We start from the raw sequence: 25086 nt of genomic DNA on the forward strand, positions 1-25086 counted from the left end.
AACCACTTAAAATACTTGTAGAAAATTACATTTCAAATACTCCAGTCCATAGCTTTCCTTTTCTACTGAACATTATCCAACATTACAAGATAATCTTATATAAGACTATAAACCTATGATATTTTTGCTAGCTCACGAGCATTCAGCTGGGAAAATGAATATAAACAGAAGTAAAATCACCTTATCAAGTATAATCAAATCACCAAATTGTGGTGAAACAGAAAAGACCTTAGGAAATGCCCTAATCCACTCATGGTCTGGTGATGATTCCTGTCTTGACAAATAGTTCATACCTTTTCCCTTCCTAAGGATTTCTACTACAGCCCACATTCCTCTATTTCTCTTCCGCTTTATTTTTGCTGCTATCTGTTCTTCCTTTGGCAGCTCCTGCATTAGTCTTCTGGCTCTCCAAACATCTGTAGCTTTTTGTCATTTCTATTTATTTCCTCTTTCTCAGCACTCATCCTGTTTGGAGCTCCGAGCGGCTCCATCACATGCACGCCTGCCTTCTCATGAGGCTGTTCTCCTGGCAGCAACTGACGACGCACAATGTTGGCAACAAGCCGCCAATGAGTCAATGAAACTGTGTGAAGTGATGGCACAGCACATGTAATTTTGAGACAATGTGCTGCACAATAAGGAAACCTGGAAATGTGTTATTAGCCTCCTGCAGAAGGCTCCCTGTCATAGACCCTGATACCACAGGGTTCTTGACCGTAAACCCAACCTTAGAAACAAGTTGTCTTTGACCCCAGACGAGACTATTTAAATGCTCCGAGTCTGCTGTGCCACAGGTGGTCTTACTGACCTGAGACACATGCATCCAAGAGTCACTGTACTAAAGTGACTTTTTATAAAGTACAATTTTATAAACAAAATAAACAGCTGCCTCGAGCCATAAACTGCTCTCCTGCAAGCAGCTACCAGCACTGCTAGCACTGTACATGATGCCTCGGTATATATAACACTTAGAAATCTAATATTGGAAGCAGAAGTGGAATAAGATCACACAATACCATTTAATGATGCTCACCTCTAGTCTTTTAATGTGGTAACTAATTCTTCCTCTTCTAGACCCAAAAAAGAAATGAATGCATTCTTCTTGCATTAAGATATAATAATTTCAGCATGAATACGTGAAACCAGGACAACAAGATTTTCTGATAATAGATATTTTTACTAACATTGCTTTCCAGCAGATGATGAACAGCCTGACAATAAGCCAGTATGGACTTAAGAACTCAGTACCAGCTTTTTAACCTCTCAACCATGCTAACTGACCTCAGAGGCAAAATCTCTCTCTGCTAATCCGTACCTACTCTGTAACATTCAGTGTTTTAAAAGCAGTACTTAATGAAGGTTGTTGCTATTCCCTGGTGTTTAGACTTTTTGGTACATTTTCCTGATACACAAAGGCCCCATCCCAAATGCAATGCAAGCACTTATTTTAAATGTAAAGCATGTACTAGACTCTGTGGGAGATCAAAACAGCCAAAAAATAACAATCCTTGTTCATGCAATACTGAGGCCAAGCACTGTGATGCTATATAGATCTTCTGCTTTGCTTGATGCCTATTCAAATAAAATGTGGAAGCATATTTAGTTGCATTTTTAGCATATTGCAACTCCTATCTGCAAAGGAAAATAAAAACCTTTAAAACTGAAGTGTGAAAAGCATTTTTCTCAGCACTGTGGTCAGCGAATGCCTTCACTTTTTATCTCCGCTTTTTACATTGCTGCTATTTTCACCTTTGCCAATCCTGCTAACAAAATTACAGAGAAAATAATGAATTAATGGTACATCTGTGACAGAGAGACAGCACAGGACTATAATAGAGTCTATAAAAGGACTGTAGTAATTTAAAATGCATTTTAAAATGTCCAGAATCTTAACCATTTATTCACCAAGTTTTATTCACAGTTGAGTAACTGCCTTAGAACTAAGTTTTCTGTTAGTTTGCAATGATTTAATATCAGTTCTGTTAACCTACAAGAAAACAAGTGGAGAAGGATATGGAGAAGACGCTGTCCACTGCCTAGACAGTGTAATACAGGCAGAAACTTAATCAGGTAATTCATTGCCATTAGTGAAAGATGTACAGTTGGGTACTCATGTACTAGGCTGACTGGATACACCTCCATAACATAAGGATTTTCCAGTGAGACTGAACTTGAAACCTGCAATGGTCCAGGTCCACAGTTCAGACAGAAGCAACAATTTCAGACCAGGACTGACCTGGACTTTGAGTTTCAGGGAGCTTTTCACAATCGTGACATGATTTGCAATGTTCAGTTTCTGTTGTTTAAGTGAACTTAAATACATAGGTCTGAAGAGCATCTTGTGTTCTGCAGCGATTATGGGAAGGTGGAAAAACATAACCACCATTCCCTGAAGCAGCCACGAGGAAGTAAGCTGTTATGTACATGAAAGACACGTTGAGGAAAATTGATTCTGAATTTTCATTGAAGACATAAAGGAAAGAAGGAAGCTGCATACAGGGAAAGATGCAACTTTTAACCTTGATCAGAAAAGCTTACTTGGGAAGAGTTGCACTTGCTGTGCAGATTATTTATAGCTCCTTCACATCTGACTGGGGTATGGACAGGAGATGAACAGCCATGCCATGTGAAAAATAAGCATTTGTACATGCTATTTGGAGTCATTAACATCCTCACCACCAGAGCAGATCTACTTGGGATGCTGACACAGATTTTTCAGTATAAGTAACTGTCTTCCCTGACCTCAGCTACCTTTCTTTGAAAATCTCCCCCACCCTTTAAAATGTTTTGGATAGAAAGACAGACAGATATACTAGATACAGTTCTACTGCACATCAGAATATTATTCTGTTGCAACAAGCTGCTGGTACTGAAACTGTGCAAGAAGATTAGAGACCGCCCTTAGAAAAAGCATTGATTAAACATCAACACGCAAGCACATAGCTAAGAAAGAGCAAACACATACCCTGTAATAGTGTGGCATGACTTGAAATCACAGAATAGAAAGTGACTAAAAGCAAGGAAGAACCGCTAATGGGACAGGAAGTCATCAAGGATATGATAGATACTCTACAGGAAGAGACGGCTCTGCTGGAACAGTGAATATCATCAAGCCAGCCAAAGCAGAGGGCATGCCAAGATCTGGGGAGCGGGAAGCTGCAGCTGGTGTGACAGAAGCACCATCAGAAACAACCCAACACGAACATCCTGAGGACGTATGGCAGGGAAGGACTATGTCAGCGCTCTGAGCCCAGGAAGCTGGGGCATACACATTATATGGACAGTTCCGCACCCACGTATGATGTGAAAGTTATTTACATTAGTTTCAGCCCATTGGTTCTCTCAAAATACTATCTGCTGCTTTTCTGTAGCCCAAACCACTTTGAATGACATTTGAATACACAACAGATTTATGTTCAGGGCCTTCCTCTAAGCTGGAAATTGAATCCAGAAGCAGGGGAATCCTTTCTCGACTGACCTCAGATTAGGAAGCCGCTAAGGGGCTTTTGAGCTTTGCCCGCACACTACTGCTCTGTTTCACAGACAGTGTAATAAACACAGCTGCACTTGATGCTCAACTCCAGAGAGGATCCATATGCAGTTCCATCAAGCACTTTCTTTGGGATCAAAGCCATCTTGCTCCTGCCGCAGCCCCACTCACCTACTGTTCAGCTGGGCCAACACAAACAAGATTTTCTTCTTTTTAATTAAAAAAAAGTATTTTTAAAGCCCAGTTAATTTTGGAACTGCAATGTGGGAATGGAAAACAAGTAGCTTGGAAAAAGACAAGGAGAAGAACAAGGGGACACAGGGAGCAGTCTCTCTCTAGGATGGTTATACACTGAGTCATTAACTCTCCTGTTGTCTGAGGGCTTCCATGGACAATCTGCAGAATGTCCTACTTAGGGTCTTCAGGAACACAAGAAAGCAGAGACTGTGCCATGGACACAGGAGCAAGAAACACCAAGTAGACTAGTGCAAAACTTCTAACACTATTAAAAACTATAAATACATACGTGTGTGTATATATATATCTATATATAAAGGTCTCAAAAATTTTTAAATGTTCATTAACATGATCTTGCAGATTTGTTTCAAAGGACATTTTCCATTTCAAGTCTGTCCTCTCAGAACAGTGACAAAAACATTTTCTAAAAAAATAAAGGTTTTATGCCTTATGTATAGAAATTACAGTAAAGAAAGAGCCACTGCTGTGAGTGCTGTGACTAAAAAGGCAGCATTCCCTTCTTCAATGCTTCCCTCTAACTTTTAATGTCTCCTAAATTAGAACCAGTAAATTACCATTAGTATAAAACAGGCAATTAGCGCCTCATAGCATCTGGCTACTTGCAGAGTCAAGTTAAATGCACTGCACAAGAGGCTGTATTAGAACCTGAGATGGGTTTCATTCATGTTACAGAAATATATTAATCTCAGCACCTTGAACTCAATGTGCTGATCAAGAAACCGATTTGTAATGCTAATAAACCTACTGTTCCTTTGATGTAATCCCAATCTAGTAATTTGTCCTGGTCAAAATCATAGAAAATACTTTGCAATCATTATGCTCAAATAAACCAATATATTTGTATCTTTGAATACTTTTAAAACTAACAAACCTCACAAGGGAAACCAGCCTCCTGGAACTTGGTGCACAGGAAACCAGAACACCCCCCCCGACCACCCCTCATACTTTTAGGCTGGGCTGACAGTGAGCTTTCCCTGGTTACCCTTCCAAAGACAGCTGTAGGCACCCTTACCAACAGTCATGATCTCTGCCCCTGCCAGTGTTAAAATTAGCCACCCTAGGTGTTTGTGTGTACCAGACACCTTTCACTAGTATCAGGATATCAGGAGATGAAACACCATTCAGTAGCTGGAGGTGTCCAAAGAAAAGGTATTATTTAAGTTTTGAATTTAACATGAAATCTCATTATTTCAGTAGGCAGGGAGGGTCACAAGGGAAAAAATGCATTTGCTCCAGCTATAGTTTATACAAGTGTTAATCTCCTAGATTATGTCCCCCCTCCACAACTATGGGTTTCTTTTGACATTTACAAAACTAAGAATTGAAGTAGAATTTCAGAATTAAAATTATAATATATTTTAAAAATTGAATTACAAGAAAGCTTATGGAAGAACAAAATACAAATGGACTTCAGTTAAGCACGAAGGAAAATTTCAGAGAGCCTTGTTCTAAAAGAAATCCCAACCAATCTTGGTGGGAGTTCAAGCATATGGAAGGAGTAAACAGAGAACCAAAACTGGCAAATAGGCTTGGAGAAGCAAGGTGCTGTGGGGATGGGGACGACCTACTGCTATTACTACTGAATGAAGGGTGCCCTGGAAGGCTGGACTCTGCTCCTCACACACGGCAAGATCTGGCTACTCCACCCTTCTTGTCAGGTTCTCCATTCTTAAAATCTAAAGTTATTTATTCATCTTTGTAAAGAAAATGATCCTCAATTTTTTAAAAGAGTAATTACATGCACAAGTTCTACCACTTACAGATCCTTCCTGCGGAGACACATGGGGAAAAGACGTGGCAAGTATTGCATTAACTAATTGTGAACATCTCCTTAATTAAATCTATTTGTTTGCTATCTGGATTCTTGTCTTGCATTGTGATCCACCCCGTGAACCACTGCTCATACACACAGCCCAATGAAATTTAAGGAGCCCCATGTGCGTGCAAACATACACCCAATAAAGCTATAAATAGATCAAGCAAGTTCATTACATGCATGAGGTACTTTGCCTGCATGAGCATTTTCAGCATGAGGGCCTAAGACTGTACAACTGATCTCTACATGTTCCCTACAAACCACCTTTCAGCCGAGGAGCTAAATGCTTTAACAGAATTCTTTCATTTTGTCTGCGAGCTCCTCATGGAGCGTGTGTGTCCAGATGGAGAAGAACGCAGAGACCACTCTCTGACTCATTTCTAATCAAGCAGTTGGAACAATATGGGAACAACATTTATTTCATTTTTGTACCCAGAAACTATGAGAAACTCATCTCCAGATGGAATCTCTTGCTTCTAGTACTCTGAAATGCTAATGAATAGAAGGCAAATTCCTGTCCCCACTGTGTTGTTACACCTATGCCTATACAAGCTGCAGCACTGTATTATGAGGTGGCTGTGAAACACATATTATTTAAATTCTGAGACCTCAAAGGTTAAAGACTAGAGCTGAGTCATATTTTTTCTTCCTTCCTCTCTCCTCAGTCCCCTCCAAACCAGAAAAGCACACAGAGAAGGGGCTTCGTTAAAGCTGCCCAGTAATTTTTAAAAGCTCTCCCTACCCCCAGCCTCCAATTTTTTCCATGCTCTGTACAACTGCAGTTCAAATGAACCCAAAACAACCAGCAAGAGTACTACCACCATGCCATGTGGACTCAAAATAGCGCTGTTTACATCTACACAGATCATTCATTGGTGAAATTACTGTATCAGGTACCTACATGTCTTGGCTTACCTGTGAGGTCAAGACCAGATGCAGGCTATCTGCCCTGGCTGACCTCCCTGGAAGAAGTCACTATTTTTATAGATACATGTATGTGAACAAGGACACAGGGACATAACGCTCACATCTGTATCTATGGGTAAAGGATTCATTCTACTGCCTTCTACAAAAGGGTTTTTAGATGCCTACAGGGAAGTTATGTGCATAAATGGGTCCAAATCTGTTTTAAGCAGGCAGAGTCCTTCCTCTGTGCTGTTCCTTTTATAGGAACATTGCAATACAGACTTCGCTGCTGACTATTCAGTCAGAAATAAATTCCTCTTAGCACATACTTCTCAGGCAAATTCATGATGCTCTACTGAAGCCACCTCTTCAGAGTGTGTTTCATGTGCTCATATTTCTAAAACAAAGCACTTGTCAGAGTTACCTGTCAGTATTTGCAGGCTTCACGTTTTTGCCCACGCTACCTTTTGTACAGCTGTGACTGATGTTTTTATATGGTTCGTTATACGGTTTCCACAATTGCTCTGTGAGATTTAGGCAAGCTTTGAGGATGATGAAAACAAATGCACTTAACATAATGCTGATATGACAGTACATTGCCAATTAGATCCCTTAGTTTTAATACTCAAATACCAGTGTAGCACCTGCTGATTATAAGGGTTTTCCATGTCGGATCAGTCCATGACAGACAAGGTAAGTGCCGCAGTCCCGTACTGAAATCTGATTATCTGTATGTGTCCAGAGTGAGAAATTTCAGATTAGAGTTCTGGAGTGAATATGAATTTTGTAACTTCAAATGATTTGAAACAAAAATTTGATATGAAATTCTTCAGGATCCAAGATGTTCAGAAAATAAATCTTGCACCAAATTTAGTAAATTTTAGTTTAGTGCAGAAGACACAGTTGAAGATGTGAAGGGTCTTTATTTAAGTTCTACAACTGACTCCTAACCAAGGTTTGTTTTAAACCAATCTTCACTTCGAGGGTAGCTTCTAGTTATTCTCTGAATATGCCACTCAGATGCTGTATCATGCTGTTGAAGACATTTACATGCTATTTATGTGTCTGTTTCCACTCCCTTCTCCTTTAAAATACAAACAACAAAAACCCTCAACAACAAAATACAACACAGAGGCTCCCAGGGATGAATGCTAGCCATAACTATTGGAAATTTTCCTCCACTGGTAATAATCCTTCTGCTTATATATGTCTATGTTCAGATTGCATCAGAGACCAATTCTGCCCACATGTGAGAGGACATGAAAGGAGGGTAATTCTATTTACCTTGGTTCTTGCACGAAGGCTTATGTTCTCCCTCTTCATTTAGCTTTTATGCCTTGTATGACTCAGTGCCTAAGTATGAGCAGATCAGAACTACAAGCTTAAATCGTGAACTTCAGCTACCCTGTAATTTCTATGCTGAATCACCTATCTGGATCTCTCCTTTGATTTCTGATACTTTTATGTAATTGTAACATTTCTGTTAAGTATAGCTGTGTATTAGATATTTCTGTCTGCATTTAGCCTCTTACAATTAATTTGGATCAAAGAGATCAAAAGGCAAAGTGTCTTTAAAATACTGCAATGCCTACACTAACTGAGACCCTCTCATTAGCAAACATCTTTATTAGCAAAGAGATTCTCCATGATAAGCCATGCTTAAGACTTACAAAGGAGCTAAACAGACACAGATTTCCAAAATGAAGGTGTAGTAAAAACTGAAAATAAGTCATTTGCAGCATAAATCGCACAATTCAATGTCTTGTCATCAGATGCTGAAAAGGGAGAGTGATCTGAAGCATGTTATTGGAGCCAAATGAGATTAACATAGCAGCGGTTTTGAAAATCCCACAAGCTCTCAAAACAGATCAGCATCACTCAAAACACAATATGCACATTAGAACAAAGGCACTGAAATCGACATGCAGTAATGCCTGCACTGTGGTCTCTTTGGGCAAACCGTAGATTAAGAAAAGTCAGCAACCAACCACATATTCTAAGACCTAAAAATTAATCATCTGTTTGGAGTAAGTGCAGCCTGTATTAAATGCTTTCCTAACCTGGTCAGACTGAAAGTAGGAAGGTAGCACAGGTAGGAATGACCTCAGCTAGACTTAAACGTGGATAGACTTTGTTTCTGTAACTATCTCTGAGAACTGTCCACATTTACTTCATACAGAGATGGATGGTATAAAATGTAGATTTCACTCCTGCACTGGAAGTTGCAGATACTGATTTTGAGCACCCTCCTAACCACCATCACCAAAGCGTTCCTTCTGTGGTAAGCCTGTCATCATTGCCATTCCTTCTTAGCACTGCAGTTAGTGAAGAAAGGTGTGAAAACCACGCTGCTCTCACCCACCAATACAGAACAGGACTTTGTGTGGTGCCTCCAGCCAGCACCTGCTCGAGACCGAGACGCTTTTATCTCAACTGTGACTTTTCTCGGGCAGCTCATGTGAGCCTGGCTGCTCCCTGCTCCTGGAGATCAGCCAGCAGGCACGTGCACCTCGCAAACCGAGCTTTGCCGCCTCTTCCTGCGGCTCCGCGCTAACGCCGCCGCCGCACCTCCCCGAGTCCTTTCATTTCACACAAAAGCCATAAGCCTTGTGAGAACTAAAGTTCAGCTGTCAGTAGATTTCAGAAAAATTTGTTTTGAAGCCCACTGTCAGCAATACACATAAGGCACAATCTACTATTCTCGAGCACTTCAAAAGGTAAGAAAATTAACTCCTACCTACATCATAAATGTAACAATGGCTACATAATTCACACAATTGCTTGAGGCCAGGTGGGCCTTTCATTAAATGCACTGGAGAGCTCATGCAAGTTAATATTTACAGCTTCAAGGCACTCGGAGGCTGGTCCATAATTTTACTCAATTACAAAATGACCTTAATGAAGCCCTGGTGTTGTCTGTTGTGTTACTTGAATCTGATAGATGTATGCAACTCATATGAAATGCAGACTGCTAATACATCACTGAGATTGCTGGTGGAAGACTGGTATTATTTCTGTTGGGTTGTGATGAATGGGGCTTTATTGTACTTGACAACAATGTGTTAAATACTATGGGGGCAGTAGAAGATATATAATGGATTCAGGTATTAATTTTCTTGCTTTAACTACTTGGCAATGAAATCCTTGGGAAGCTTTGGTATTGACTTCACGAGGGTTAGGATTTCAGAAGTAGACATTACACATTAATGGCATAGGTAAGTACATTGCTGGCAATCAGCAAACTTATCACGCTTTTTCTAAAGGAAAGATTTGGGGCTTGGAATTTTACAGGATGGTTATTGGCATAATATGTAAATATGTGAAATGGGGGCTTAGGAGACTCTTAGAGTAACAGTGACTAACCTGAGTGTTCAGAAATCAGCACCTGAGCTGGCCTGAAAGCAGTGTGCATACAGAAAACAAGGCCTGTGAAAAGTAAGTTCAAAGCACGGTGTAATCCCAATACTCCATGTAAGAACTATGGAACCACCATATTGGCACTGGAGATTTTGTTTTTTTTTTTTTCACGTGAACCTCTCGTGACTTCTCCAGCAAGCTGCTGGTGTGCTACCTCAAAGTGGCTACAGAAGTGCACCTACATAAAACTTCATACATTCTTTCTGTTTCCATGCAAAGTCTGCACATCCTTCCACAACAAAAAGATACAATCTCTTCACTGCTACAGCCTGAGGTTGCTTACACGTTGTCTATAGTATGTATTCCTTTCAGTGACAGGGACATTGCCATATTAAAGATGGAAAACAAAAATAAAATTGCAATTTTATTTTTATTTCGCTGACTAAATATCATCCATTTGAATAAAGACTTAATGCCCTATCAGATCCTGAAACTCTTGCCAACAGGTGGATACAACTTTTGGATAACAGCACGAACATCGGGTTTATTTTCAAATTAATCAAACCTGCAATAATTCTCTGATGGATGGATTCCAATTCTGGTTTATTAAACAAGGAGACAAAGGAGAAGGAAAACTAGGTCCCGAGCCTGTGAAAAGCATAAATGGATACTAATCACCTCCACTCCCACTAATGTCAGTTCACATTATGTAGGATCTTTGAGGCTTGTGCTGATAAATACAGATTTGCAGAGCACCGAAGACACTACTGAGTCACCTCAGGTATTCATTAATACTTGTACATTATAACATTAATATTAGCCTCTTGAAAGTCATACTGTGATGTCAACATGGTTGTCATGGGGCACCCCTACATATTTACAGGTTAATTAAAAGTAGTATATTATTTCCAGGAAGATCCCTTTAACTAATTATGGCAGTTAAAGTGTTAAGAATGTCTAATGGAGGAATATCTGTTCACTTTACACTTACTTCCTCCTTGGTTACAGTTTCGCATCCTCACAACATACCCAAAACAACTGTCCAAAGTTCTCTTCAAAATGGATATGTAGCATTGGGAACATTAAGAAAACCTCTTTGGAATTTCTCAAAGCAAAATGAAGCTGACAGGCTGATAAGGCCACAAGGGAGGGTGCAAAATTTTATCTACTGGAACCAAATCTGCAGAACATTACAGTAATTACTCCCAAACTGGAACAGGCATAAAGTATGGAGCTGCCATGGATCTGATAGGCCTTAGATATGCACATATCTCCAATTTAGGCAACTCCCTGATTAGCAAGAAATGCTGTCTGGCTATTCGAAACTACATGAACTCCTCTAGCTCACCTAGCAAATACAATTGGCTGGCTGATAGAAATCACTAAGCCATCTGCAAATAACTAACCAGCTGTCCACACCTCTCACAGCTGTGATTGCTCTCTGCACACACTGGTATCAGACATCAAATAAGCTCAGTTAAGAGGAGACAGCATCTGGGTTTTACAGGGTTTGGGTGGTCAACTCTTCCTCAGAGTGAAGGGGAAGAGTGTTCACTGGAAGTTGAGGGGCACCATCGCTTCTTACTGCGTACAGACATACCTGATACCCCAGAAAGCAGAAGCCAATCTATGTGAAGAAATGTAAAATAAAGTACCTCCTTTAATAGGTATTTACAAAGCACCTGTTTTATGAAATATCCGAAGTGTGTGTATATATATATATAATTAGAAATATGCCTTGTTGTCAGGACTTTGACTATTCACTATTCTTGTGCCCTCACAAAGATGACCACAGTAACATTCTTAGTAGCAAATCTCTGGGTTACATCAGACACTAGCTTCTTCATAGATTACATTTTCTTATAAAATCAGTTTCAATCACATTAGTCAAGGAGCTCAACTTCTGGCCCTTTCTCAGCAAGAACTAAATTTGAGCTTAACTATACCTATTTTTGCAAACATCATTCCGAACTGGGATGTGAAACATTCTCCAAATTATCTTAGTAAGATGTAGACATAAAAATTTAGGTTAGATTATTTTTAAGATACCTACTAGTGAGCTTTATGACAGAAAAATCACTATCTTAGTAGTCAGAATTAGAACTGATGTTTAAGTATCAGTCTCATTTGCAAGTAAGAGGTTTTAGGAGCTGTTGCGTTGGTCTAAGTGAGACAGTTGTACTTGCCTCCCTGCAATCATTACTACCAGTCTATTGCTTTACATATGCACAATAGTTCCTGTTTTCCAGGCTTATCCACAACAGATTTGGCTAGTCAGAGCCAAAGTCAACAGCTCTGTGATAAAGCTAACACAGTTATATTTGCATTTGTGAAAAATATTTCTGGTCTATGGACACAAAATAAATTGTCCAGAAAAGACCAAGAACAGTCATTGTGCTGACTCTACAGGGTATTGCTTGTGAACTAGGAAGAGATTCTACACTTCAAATATACAAGATAAACACAAGATGATATTCTATACTAAAAATTCAGTGCATGCTTTGTTATTTTTCGTAAGTCTAACAGCAGAAAGATGGTTATATAATTAATTAAAAGGAATGAAGCTCTTCATTACTGGCGAAAGAAGTGGTAGGCCACGCATGTTTAGAAACCAGATAGTATCAATCCTCTGTGACAAAAGATTTCCTTAACTACCAACCATTAGAAATTATAAATTCAGAAAGAAGTTATACAGTAATATTTTTCTCTTAAAAATCAGCTATGGAATCTTATAACCTGAATCTCAGTAAGTTTTGGTTAGGAGGCTAGGACAGGGGAAAAAAAAAAAAAGGAAAATAATTCCAACTGTCTGGGACTTAGAGGGATAAAGAAAAGAGAGTGCCTCTAGAGGGAAAAAACCTCACCTAACATAGAAAAACAACGTCTTTTTAATGTGATTTCTGAAGCTGAGGTTTGCAGGCCAGGGCAGTGAAGAGGGCAAACAAGTTCCCTGAAGAATTACTAGATGCAGTAGATGATCCTGACTGCCTCAGACACAGCTCCCTACTTTCCCATACAGTTGTTTGGTAGCTTTCTCTACCAGTCAGGCAATATTCGGTGAGCAATTCAGTCCTTCATGCTCAAACACCAGCAACATGCAAAACTGCTAAAGGCAACTAGAGAATATACAAGCTCAAACCTGAGCACAAGGTGACCAAGACCCTCATCACCTCTGAGAATGTTCCCACCGCCTGCAAATGCAGCAAGGGAGGGCTGGATTTCAAAGATCATGATAGAGGGTACTAGTGAGAAATGGGAGTCAGTGCAGAACTGAAATGGGGATTAAGATACATGAGTTAGTAAAATACATTTCATAGGCTTCAAAAGGAAGAATGTCTCCCTGCTGATGATGCCACAGGATTCACATGTTACTTCCATGGCTGTTACTTTTCCATCAACATGAGTTCACCTCTCCAGATTCAGGTTATGTCACATGACTACCATTGAACAGTTATTTTAACCATTTCTCTGGCAAAGTGAATGACTGCATTATTGGTTTTTGAAGTATTTCATCCCCATTTGCAGTACCTTTCCTGCTCTGGGTCACATTTAATAATGAAATTCCCTTGTGCTGGCATTCAACATTTAAACAGAAATGTTGGAAGAGAAATGCTTTCAGCTTCTTTTACAATGTGAGACAGATGCTCCGGCACAGGCTTGTTTTGCGGAGGCTGACAGGCAGCTCTCTGCATTTGTTGGCTATCTTCAGACACAAAAAATAGAAGTGCCTCAGACTCTGCTTTTCTTGCAAGTGCCTTTTCTCTCAGCTTCCTATTCCATGAGAAAGTCACAAAGAAGTAACAAACTGACATTGGTTCACCACTGCCACCCAGTTAAGTTTTTTCCAGGTGATAAAGGACACGCTATGCTGAAAAGCTCAAAAGGCTGATGCTTCAGGCCATAGGGTTTATCTGTGCACACAGTGCAGAGCTTCTGCCAGAGCTGTTTTGACAGTCTCCAAGTGTGGAAAAGAACTGGGTGGTAATTCCAGAGAGGTACAGTACCTAGAGCAATAAAGAACTACCTCACTCACCTTCTCTAACCTTCTGTGTACACATACTACTGCAATTTTCCCAGAAAACAGGGTAATTTTTCTAGGATGTGACTTTTAGAGAGCTATCCAAGCCCACTCACATAACATTAAGTTACGAGCAGCATTCAGGAAATTGCATTTTACTACAGGCCTGAATTTGTCTCACTTCCACTAACAACTACTGATCCTTGTTATGTCTTTTGTCTATGAAGGCAATCTTTCACTCATACCAAATACCATTCCTGTGTGCGCCTAGACATGGAGCCAAAGTCACTTCTAGCCTGCTGGCAAGGATACATACACGGAGCAAAGGCCAAGGATCCTACAGCTTAGGGACTGCACAATAGGAAGACAGAGAGCTGTTGGCACACTATCACAGGAAAGAAATTCAGCATTGCAAACCTGAGTTCAATTTCCTTAAATAATACCCACAATCAAACGTGTGCACTCATTCTTGGAGGAGTAGAGCAGTTGAATCAGGAAGACATTAGATTTGTGCTCTGGGGTGGAACTAGTGCCTAAAGCTGGTAGAAGCTGATAAAGATGTCAGATATCATAAAAAAAAAAAAAAGGAAAAGAAAAAGAAAGGGAAACCCAAACTTCTCTGAACCTGAAATTTTGATACATTAAACTACTAAAATAAAACCTTACTCAAACTCAGAACTGTAAGATTTTTTCTGGAGACCAAAAACTTTCCAAAATAGTCTTTGTTGAAAATCCATTTCACTTCTAAAGAAAAACAGTCCTATGGAAAAATTCCCTAACAGTTTTTCTTGCACCCAGTGGGGGAAATCTCATCTTCTGTAAAAGCACGAAAGCACAGGATCAGCCTCCATTACATAGAGGGGACCATAATTTAGTCTTATGAACTCATGAAAAAGACTTAGGAGTGTTCAGCACAAAGACATTCTATGCATAGCAAATGTGCTTTCCCAGCTTGGTGGTCTTCTGCTTATAAACAGCCCTGCCACACTTCCTCATTGCTAGTGTCCCACTCCTCCAAGCCAACAGACCTGGAACAGCAGACAGGTGGTGCTCTTTAAACCCAGATTCAGCCTGAAAGGAAAAGCAACCACAGTAAGTATAATCCAATAGCTTTTGGCTACTTTTGTCAGCTTGGTAAGGGATGGGGAGAAAGGGAAGAAAAAATCCTTCTAAGAGATGAAAACCAGGTGCAAGGCACATAAAAGGAGAGGTGAAAAAGATATTATACCACCCCCCCACCACCACCCCCCAAAAAAAAGAGAAAAACCTAAACAGATAATGAAGAGGACAGAAAGAAAAATAAGGCAAGAGAAAGACATCAAAGGCAGTATTATAACAAGACATAATGGATTTTGCTCGTATAGTTTCTCACTTTCCAGCATGAAAAGTCCTGATACAGTATTTAGTAAAGGTATGAATTTCATGGACAACCATATGGTACTTCAAACTCTTGAACATATAAAGAGCAGTAAGAAACCCAGCAGAGATTAGTCTCACAAAAGCTGCCTCACTCAAGGAACATGATACAGGCATATAATAATGGCTTAAAAAGGGACAAGAAGGGAAAGCATGTTCTGTACAAGTATAAGAAGCAAATGTGAAAGAGACTGCAGCATCAGACTGTTCCATTTCAAAGACTGAGTACACACACAGGCACACCCCAGAAATATGGCCAAAGATTTAAGATATTCTAATACAAAGACTTCTGAAAGGGCAAAGGACAAGCAGAAATATACTTGTGCCTTCTAACAGAAGATACAGAAGTGGAAAAGGAAGAATACTAACCCTTTAGCTAGCATGACAGGATGTAAAACCAGAGAGATCTTTATCAGGTACTCATACAGAACTCTAGCAGAATGGGAAAATCCAAGGAATCTTTTATAGTGAAACTTGTTAGATACCCAGAGCTTTGATTGTGAAGAGCTGGAATCGCTCTGCTAGTATGACAGCGCAGGTGCAAAAGCCTCCCCAGCACTCCACAGATCAGTTAAGGCAAAACAATAAAACCATGCAGCTTACTGAACTGGGTCTGAACCCAGACAGCCCACAACACATTCAACTAACGTTGACACAGTTTAGAGTAATCTTAAGAGTAGAGATGTATATGCAAACTGAACATACCTACTGCGGGGGCCTTTAGTCCGTTCCCAGCGCGGCTGTGTAATGAGACACACTCAGCACGATCGAGCGGTGACCGTGCTAGAAATGAGTTTTTTGACAAGGACTGCAAGAGCAAGCAATAAATAGAAGAGCACAGTTTAACAACGTGTGATTTATAAAGCTGGAAGCTTCAGATTAGAGTGATGCATAACTCTCTTTAAATTACGTATATTACCTGGTGAGATGCTCTTACAATGATTTGAAAAAAAAAAAAAAGATGCCTTGTAAGGAGAGATTTGAACAGTAAGAGGCAAACGAAAGAGCATATAAAAAGGGAGGAAACCCAAGGTATGGAACAAATTATGAGGAAGAATAGTATCCTATATAACTAAGCCAACATTCAGGGACAAAGAATGATGGTTCATAGACAAATACGTCAGTATCGAGGGTCTATCTTGGTAGAAGAGTATACAGAGAGAACTGCTTTGTTATGGAGCACCCCACTGCCAGGGGGTCCTCTCTCACGATAAAGGCTTCAAGACACTATGGAATATGAATAAATTTTTTAAAGCTATGTTTCATTAACTGTGTAGCACAAGGGAGCACTTGCCAACTCATCCTATTCCATGCATCTCTGGAGGAACTACATTCCTGTGCAGATGTATTGTTTCTCTCTGTGTTTAAGGAGTATATAAGACGTACTCAAACCAGGACCCTCTGGAGTTACGTGGCTGTAATTGATGTTTCTGTGTTTTGGAAACTGAAAAGATAAATATTTTTTCCTGTAACTTTGCCTCAAACTGAAAATAAGATTAAAGTAAATGGGCTACCTTTCCAATGTACAGCAGGGACTATTACATACATAAACACAGTTAAACACATCAAATTTGTGATCAAAACTCTGGCAGACCCTTAGGTCTGGCAGTATAATTGAGTATCACTATGATTATACTGTCAGAAGCAAATGAACAGGCACTTCACTTTATTGATGTTATTTGTAAGTCACTCTAGAGAGGAAAAAGAAATGAACAATTATTTGAAAAAGCTATTCTATCTCTAAGCAGCAAAGCATCAAAATATTTCAATGAGGAATAGCTACAAAACAAACAGGTTAATCTTTTCATTATCTCCTTCAGTTTGCCTCAGTTCAGTTTTCTAAGGTTTATCTCAATTTATTGACTAGGGGCCAGAAAATAAATAATGCCCTTGTTAAGCCTCTCTTGTAAAACACAACTTTCACAAGCAAACCTTTCTCCATCTACCAGAACTGGTGAAAGAAGAGGTATTTCCATTCATCCATTTAAGAACTCAAAAACTGTTTCCACCAGGGCAGTAAGCATTTAAATCAGTAATTTTCAACCTATCCTGGCTGGACAATTACTTCTGAAGAGAAAATGCACTGAATAACAGTAAGCCTATAATTGATGAGCTTCAATTCACAGCAAATTCATTAGCAAACTTCTAGGGTTATGGAGCTTGGCATCCACTAATATGGGCAGTGGATCAGACAGGAGATATAAAGCTGATGGATTTAATACAGTAAATTTTAAGAGTTGAGGCTGCACCCAAGTGATGTGCGTTTTCTCATCCAGGTAACAGAAAGTGTAGTTCTTAATAGAATTACCTTCTGAGACACTACATCTAAATGTGTCCATGAACAAGCAGGATATCCTGGGGAGTTCCTGACCTCTGCTCATCCACACTCAGGTCCCAGTCAAACCTTGCAGTGGCTAACCTGTGGCTAACCATCTAGACATCTAGGTTTCCAGAGAAACCAAAGCACGATGGAGTGACATGAGGGGAGAGCTGGGCTCGAATGAAGTCCTGGGTCACATCCCACTATGAAATCAAGACACAGCAGAGTAAGCTTGTTCAGACATAACCAGTTACAAAACATTTTGCCTTCTCTTTCTTTTTGCAATCACTAAATACTCCCCTAAATGGTGTGGTACAATGGATACAGTTGGTTTTAAACCTCATCTGTTACAAGTTATGCCTCTTCCAAGATGGCTTTGTGGAAGTTAGGAGAATTAAATATTATTGAAAGATATAATACTACTGTTTAATATCCTCCTGCATTTTAGATCTCTTGCCTCATCACAATTCTGGTGCTTACATAGACTGCATTTCATCCTGAAGTACCCCAAGACTCTTTCCTTTGCAAGACGCTAAGCAAAAATCACTGACAGCAGTAGATGGCAACACTGTAGGAAGCAGTCCTGCATTAGTAAGGTGACAGATTACAGGGACTACTCAGTCTTTTCCATATCTGATTTCTATGAGTCAATGATTGTATTGTTTGCTCCCTTCCACACCAAAGAAATCATCAAGTGCCTAGTACTCAAATGCAACTGAGAGGGCAGAAGTGGAGCTTGTCTTGAAATGAATGCCGTTTCTGTGCAGGTTAGCTGTGCAGAAGCTATTGGGAAGCGGAGAAGCCGTTGGGCTCTCCCTTCATAAAGATCTATCTCTTCATCAGCCTGGCTTGTGGTAGAGGTCACTTCAACTCAGTCATCTCGCATGACAATGCACTATAAGCTTCATCAAACAAGTGTGGCAAAATAATGGGTTCTTTTAGTCCTTTGCTTACATGAGAAAAGTAGAAAGTGTCCTCCTCTCTCAGCAAGAAAAGAGACTCTTAAAGCACTGACACTGAACTAACTTAACTGTACGTTTTCCCCCTCTTTTTGCTGACAGTGTTCTTGTGCTTTATGACATACCACAAAGGGGGGCAGCACAGAATCCAATCCGCATGAATTAGTGAGCTACAACGTAGTTAACACAGTACAGAGGCTGCCACGGTATTCTAGTAACTCAAACTAACGCAGACCATTTCAAAGCCAAAACACCGACAGGACTAGAACAAACCATCCCTTTATCAAAAGCAAGCCATTCTCCTAGAGACAGCATACCTAAAGCAGGTTGCATCCAGATTACTAGGCAGCAGTTAGGATCAATGCTGATACAGATTTGTTTCTAAGTAAGATTTTCTTCTTGCTGTGTCACTTCTTTGCTACAGAGACCCAAAGACAACATGAGCACTTGCATGAATATCACTGCAAACAAATGCTGCAGATTAACCCAAGGGCATGCAGAAATCTGCTTTTGCAATCAGTAAGCCTGGAGGATCAGTGCAATCTTCAATGAATCAATGCTTCACCACTTTGTAGGGAAAGCTGTACCTTATGACTTGGTCCAAAGCTCAGTGGACTCGCTGTCTTGGCACTGACCGCAATGGGCTCTGAAGGAGAAGCACAGGCCAGTTGTGAGGTTGACAGAAGATGCGAGATTCAACACGGCAAAAAGCATCTCATCCTGCACTGAACTGGCTGTCCCAGGTAGTACTGGAGACAAAGCGTATTTTGTTGCTCTAGTCCTTGTAGGCCAGATTGATCCCCTTTAAGTCAGCTAAAGCTAAACCAGTTACCTATGACCACAAAGTCCCCCCCCTTGACATAGCTGAACAGGTCTGTGGTAGAGCAGTCCACCGCTGAACCACAGCAGAACCAGCAGGCAGAAGTGTGGCTCACTAGCCAATGCAGTGGGACAGCTTGTTGGCACTACTGCTGGCCCTAGCCAATGGTACAGATCTGTGATTCTGACAGAGAACCAGATTTAAAAAAAACTACTGAAAGCCAGGCCTACGTAACAGATCCAGGAGCTCCTCTGAGTTCCTAATGATGGCAGCACACCCCAGCTGTGCCTCAATTTCATGATGGATAAGGCTCAGAGATACACTAATCTCCATCTCCCTCCCCCCCACTGACTTGGATTCTATTAGGAATGAATCCTAGGTGCCTGGAACAGAAAATTATTATGGCAGACCCTGGAAGGCTGAGATGTCCAACCCTCGATTAATTCACACTTATCCAGACGCAAATTCAGTGTGAATGCTGTCAGCACATTTTCTTCATTAGAATTAAAAAAAAATAACAGTTTAGGAAAACAAATGTTTCAATAAAGGAACAAACACAGCCACAGTACTGAATTAAGTTGGTAGAGAGAGGAGTCTTTAACCTCAGTGTTTAATTTCCACATCAGTACAAATCTAGAGGCGAGCCCAAAGGTAAAACTAATACCAACACATCTCAATGTACGTAAAAAGCCAGACTAGCCATTGCACAACCACAAATCTGTGTACAAGGGAAGCTGCTACTGAACTGAATGTGAATCAGTGAAGGATGGCCACATTCACAGCACGTGCGGAGGGACAACAGCTCTTTTTGCAGCAGGATGGCCATGCCCTCCTCGTGCAATCTGGCACACACATGCTACACTTGAGGGCCAAACAGGGAGGAAAGGAGGCAGTCATCTCAGACTCCGTATGAGATTCCATGTCTCAAAGATACAGCTGACAGTTGCTGCCAGTGCATACGAGCCACTACAAAAGCCAGGTCTCTGCAGGTTGTCACACAGGCAGCACGAGGCTTAGAATTTGTGATGGCATGCGCTGGAAAAGGAGAATACGGAGGATGTAAAACTGCTCAACACACATATGCTTCTGGCACAAAATGCTTAGGATGCAGTAACAATCATATCCATTCTGTGACATACTCCGAGTTCAGAATTCAAAATGAGCGTTACAAACTGTATCAAAAACTGTAAGGTTTGATTTTTGCCTACATATGAATTGTGCACAGTCACAGTTAACATCCCTCCCTAGCCCCAGGCACCTGAGAGGTGCCCAAGTTAGAAGTGGTCAAACTAGGTTCCCTCAATAAGAGCTGGAGAAAGGGAAGTTCTCACTTGAATGAATCTTCTGGAAGGGTCCCTTGCTGTATCTGCTCAGAGGAAGTGTTAGGACAGGTGGTAAGATACTTTCAATTAATACTAAGTTATCAAATGCAGCCACTGTGGCTACAGCCTTTTCAAATTCCTTCTGAGTAAGAAAAAGAAGCCAATTAGAGACCCTATAGAACACCATGGATTACATCCTCTTTCTACTTCTCTTCTAGAAAAAGGTTGATTTAGGAGAAATAAAAGAAATTCTGGTTGCTTTCATCCTCCTCTGGTTAAAACTGACTTAGTCAAAAAAGCAAACAAACTTCGACTCACAGCTCCTGTACCATACTTGAAAACAATAAACATGAAGATATTGGTTTGCAAAGACTGTAGCAGATGCTCCAAAAGCTAAGGTGTGTCCTAGCACAGAAGCCACAGAGCTCTGCATCCCTGTCACAACTCTACCTCACCCTTCTAGATGTGCAAGCAGTGACCTAAGTACAAGCTCCCTGAAAGCCAAGGCTTTCAAAACAGTGACTGAACTGGTTCAAATCACACACTTTGTCTGTTCTGTCTGGTGCACTATAAATAAATCCTATAAAGTTGTATTTGAAGATTTCCCCAACAAATGACATATCACCACCCTGGTTTTGACTCGTTTTGAGAGTGGGGAGGGGGAGCTCTGAGGGAGGGGAAAGAAGGGGGGAAGGGAAGCCTTGCACACTCCTTCAAATTTAAGAGTGGTTTCTTGCGGCAGTTGCCTATAGATTGTAAAATCAGGAGGCACCATGTTAGCAAAGGGTCACTGGCATGCACTGCAGCAGAAAACAGGAAATACAATTATACATACAGCTGTGAGGTAAGATCTTTGGCTGGAGAAAGACAGCTTTGGGAAGAAAGCAGCAAGGGCAAAGCACTATGAAGTAACACAGCAACATGGTCAAGAGGGGAATGAAGCACAGGGGAAGAGATGAAGAACATGAGTGCTGGGGGAAGAGGAGCTGAAAAAGCAGCACTAGAAGAGAGAAAAAGACAGTAAAAAAGAAGTCAAAGCATACAGAAGAACGTACATAAGGAAAAACAGCTCTTTAGTAAGGGCAAGAGCCATATTGTTATGCAACAGGATACTCTGTTTTCTATATAGAAAAAGTTTATTTCAGCTTCTATGAAACCTCAGAAAAAGTCTGTGGGAGAAAAGGAGGAAAAAAAAAAAGAAGAAAGCAACATCATATTCCTTTATACTTTTAAATTGCTTTTTAGGTCATATTTCACTCCTCCCCTCCAACCCCCAAGTATTTTCCAGGCTGGAATTTTCTTCTTCCCACTCCAGGATTTGGCGTGGGCAGAACACCGCAGATGCTGCTGAACTCAGAAACCAAGAACCTGATTCATTCTTCCCTTGAATCCTGTGCTGTCATTTAGACTGGGACCAAGCAAACGTCAAACGCTGCAAGTCAGAGAGAGGATTTTACACAGTTTGGATATTCACTGTGTCCCGGCTTAACAGTGGTACAAAAGGGAGAGTAAACATAAATCCAGATCCAAACCCCTGCTAGTTTGCCAAATATTTGTTTAAGAATAATTATTTTTCCTCCCGTTCCAGCAGACTTATGCTTTAAAACTCCTCTGAGTTTTGACTGTACACAGAGAACAGGTTTTCCGTGGAGGTAAGACCAACAACCACTTCTTGACTTCACAGACCAAAAACCCTTAAAATGAAGACAACCTCAGACAATCAATCAATCAGTCTCACTGACCATGTTCAACAAGTCCAGATTATCTGCTGCAAGTTTCCCTTGCGTTTCAGCCTCTGATACTGTATAGTTACACTGCTGGGTATCAATTCAACACTCAAAAAGGATTCTCAGAATAAACTGTAAGGAGTCATATGACATAAAAGAAGCTGCCCCCAAGATAAGTGATGCAGTGTTCTTATTTTTGAAAGCTGAGGCTGCTTGCAGTAAGAAAGATTCCCTACTTACTTCATTTTAGACTTAAAACAAACAAAAGCTTTAACATTTTAAAGGTTAGACATTTTTTACTCCCACTGTTTCTTAATAAAACACCATTTGTGTGGGAAACCAGCTTAGCACATACTTTGAAAGCAGGCAAACCATTAATTGATCCAACATGTTGGCAGTTTTAGAGAAACTCACTAGAGAAGAGCAAGTGATACATCCTAAGTTTTGAAACAGCCTGAGGTTTACTTTAAGGGTACATAAGCATGCCAAGCTTCTACTACTTTATACTGCTTAGTATATAATCAGTGATACTTAAAGTACCAAGAAGTATAATCTGAACAGCTATTAAACCATGTGCAGGTTATAAAGCAGTTTCAAGAAGCTCAAGAGGTTATGAGTTGCTTGTCTCACAAAACCAATGGAAAATAGTAAAAAAGCCACCCCATCTTCCTAACAAAAAACCACCAATTTGCCTAAATAAATGGTTGCTGTCTTCCAGTGGCTGCACACGAGAGGGTCCAAAAGCACTACTTTTGCATCAGAAGTATTACAGCACTATAGTTAGGCAACAAATTGTTTTTCAGCACATCCATGCTAGTCAGTTTAGTGAGGAAATTTAAAATGTCATTTGAATAACATCCTGTTTTGGAGCCTCCCTGTGCTTTGACTTACCCCTAACTCTGCTAAAATTCAACTGGCATGAAACAGCTGGGCGTGATTAGTTATTGGATGCAAACTAAACGGAGGTTTCGCAATAGGTGGCATTTTAGTCGCCATGGCATAGGCTGCTGATATAAAAGACCCCTGGCAGAAAACACTATCCCTAAATATAAACCTGGTGACGTGTTTTTAAAACACCACCATTGTGATTGATCACTGGTTCAAAACCAGCATTTTTTTGTGGGCATAGCCCGAGGTTTGGGTTGTTTCTGATGACTGGATTTCAGCTCGGTTCTAGTTGATGAGCACATGCTGGGACCTGAGAACCTGTGTACTGATGCTGTGAGCACAAACTCCATCAGAGCATTTTCCTGGAAGGATGAACCACCCCCCTCCTCCCCAAGCCCCATTCTGGACAAAATATCTCGTGTTCTCACCAAATCAGGTACTTGTCATTCCTACTCGATCACACAGCTTTTACACTATCATAGGCAAGGCAATGGACACAGTGTTCCCTACTTTACTGCACCTTCTGATAAGCCTGCACCATAAACACTACACTGCTCCTCTTCTGAAGGTGTCTGTCACACCTGGTCCCACACACCACATCCCAGAGGATCCTCAGGACACAAAAAAAGCACCGGTGCCCCACAGCAAGCTGAGGGTCCCATCCATTTCTCTGACTAGACCCAAACTTTACCTCTCCCAAACTTTTCATCCCTGGAGCATCACCATGCATTACTGCTAGTGGCACATCCGTCCTTTGCCATGGCAGCATGGAGAGGTGCTCCACAGCTCTCAGGATGCGTACCACCCCCACCCAGCGAGGCCTGCAGCCCATCCTGCTCCCTGCCAGGAGGTGCGAGGTCACCTACCCCCGCAGCAGCTCCCACCCCAAGGAGCGTGGGCAGAGTGGGCTGCCACACACAAGAAAGCGGGAGCCATCCACCCATCCAGCACAGACCTCGGGGTGAGCCCCTGCGGCGCGCGCAGGGTGCCGGGGCTCACCTGCGTGGGGCATGGTGATGGTCTCGTTGGCGTTGCTGGAGCCCACGTTGTAGATGACCACAGCAGAAGCGTTCTGGGCAGCAGCGTGACGGATCTTGTCCTTGTAGGTGCAGTTGCCCCGCGGGATAAGGGCCACCCAGCTCTTGCCCGGCGCCGGAGCATTGAAGCGGGTGCTGGGGTCGCAGGCATAGCGGTCGGCGGGCGAGGCGGAGAGGGCCACCTGCCCGCGGGCGTCCTGCTTGGGCGACTGCTCGCCGTAACGCCCGCACTCGCTCTTCTCGCTGCGGAGCTCGGCGCTGCCGGCCGCCGGGTCGGCGTAGGTGATGTTGACGAAGGCCGTGTACCACTCCTCCTTCTCGGCCACGGTGAAGTCCAGGCACAGCAGATGCACGAAACAAAAGGACAGCAGCCATGTTGAGAGAGCCAGGCTGCGGCACGCTTGGATCACAGACATTGCCATCTTCATCTGCCGGGCCCCCCCCAACCCGGCCAGCCGGCCCGCCCGCCCGTCCGTGTGTGCGTGCGCGCCTGGCGTGCCCCGAGCAGGCGGCTCCGTGCGGGGCGGCGCTGCTCCCGCCGGAGCCGTGCGGGAAAGGGAGGGAGGGGGAGGGCGGCCCTCCCCTCTGCAGCCCGCTGCCTAATTCATGTCGGGGCCGTTTGATTTCCTCGGACTGGCCCCGTCCCCGCCCTCCCCCGCTGCCTCGCTTCCTCCTGCCCCCTCTCTCCCCTCCCCGCACAGCTGCCTGCCCCCGCTGCTGGCAGCCCTGCCGGCCGCCGGGTGGGGAAGGCG

The 25086-nt window shown here is 41.8% G+C and overlaps 1 protein-coding gene across 1 annotated transcript in view; it reads right to left on the minus strand.

Moving 5' to 3' along the window:
- The window catches only part of RNF150 (ring finger protein 150), a gene marked incomplete at both ends in the record, with an annotated part of 111628 nt that extends 86866 nt beyond the window's left edge, over window positions 1–24762 (minus strand). Inside the window, one exon of the mRNA XM_084262956.1 lies at window positions 24297–24762. Coding sequence (XP_084119082.1) covers window positions 24297–24762 — 466 coding nt within the window. The remainder of the gene's footprint in view (window positions 1–24296) is intronic.
- Window positions 24763–25086: the final 324 nt, after the last annotated feature.

The sequence above is a fragment of the Gallinula chloropus genome, assembly GCF_964237585.1.
Source record: "Gallinula chloropus genome assembly, chromosome: 4".
Taxonomy (NCBI): domain Eukaryota; kingdom Metazoa; phylum Chordata; class Aves; order Gruiformes; family Rallidae; genus Gallinula; species Gallinula chloropus.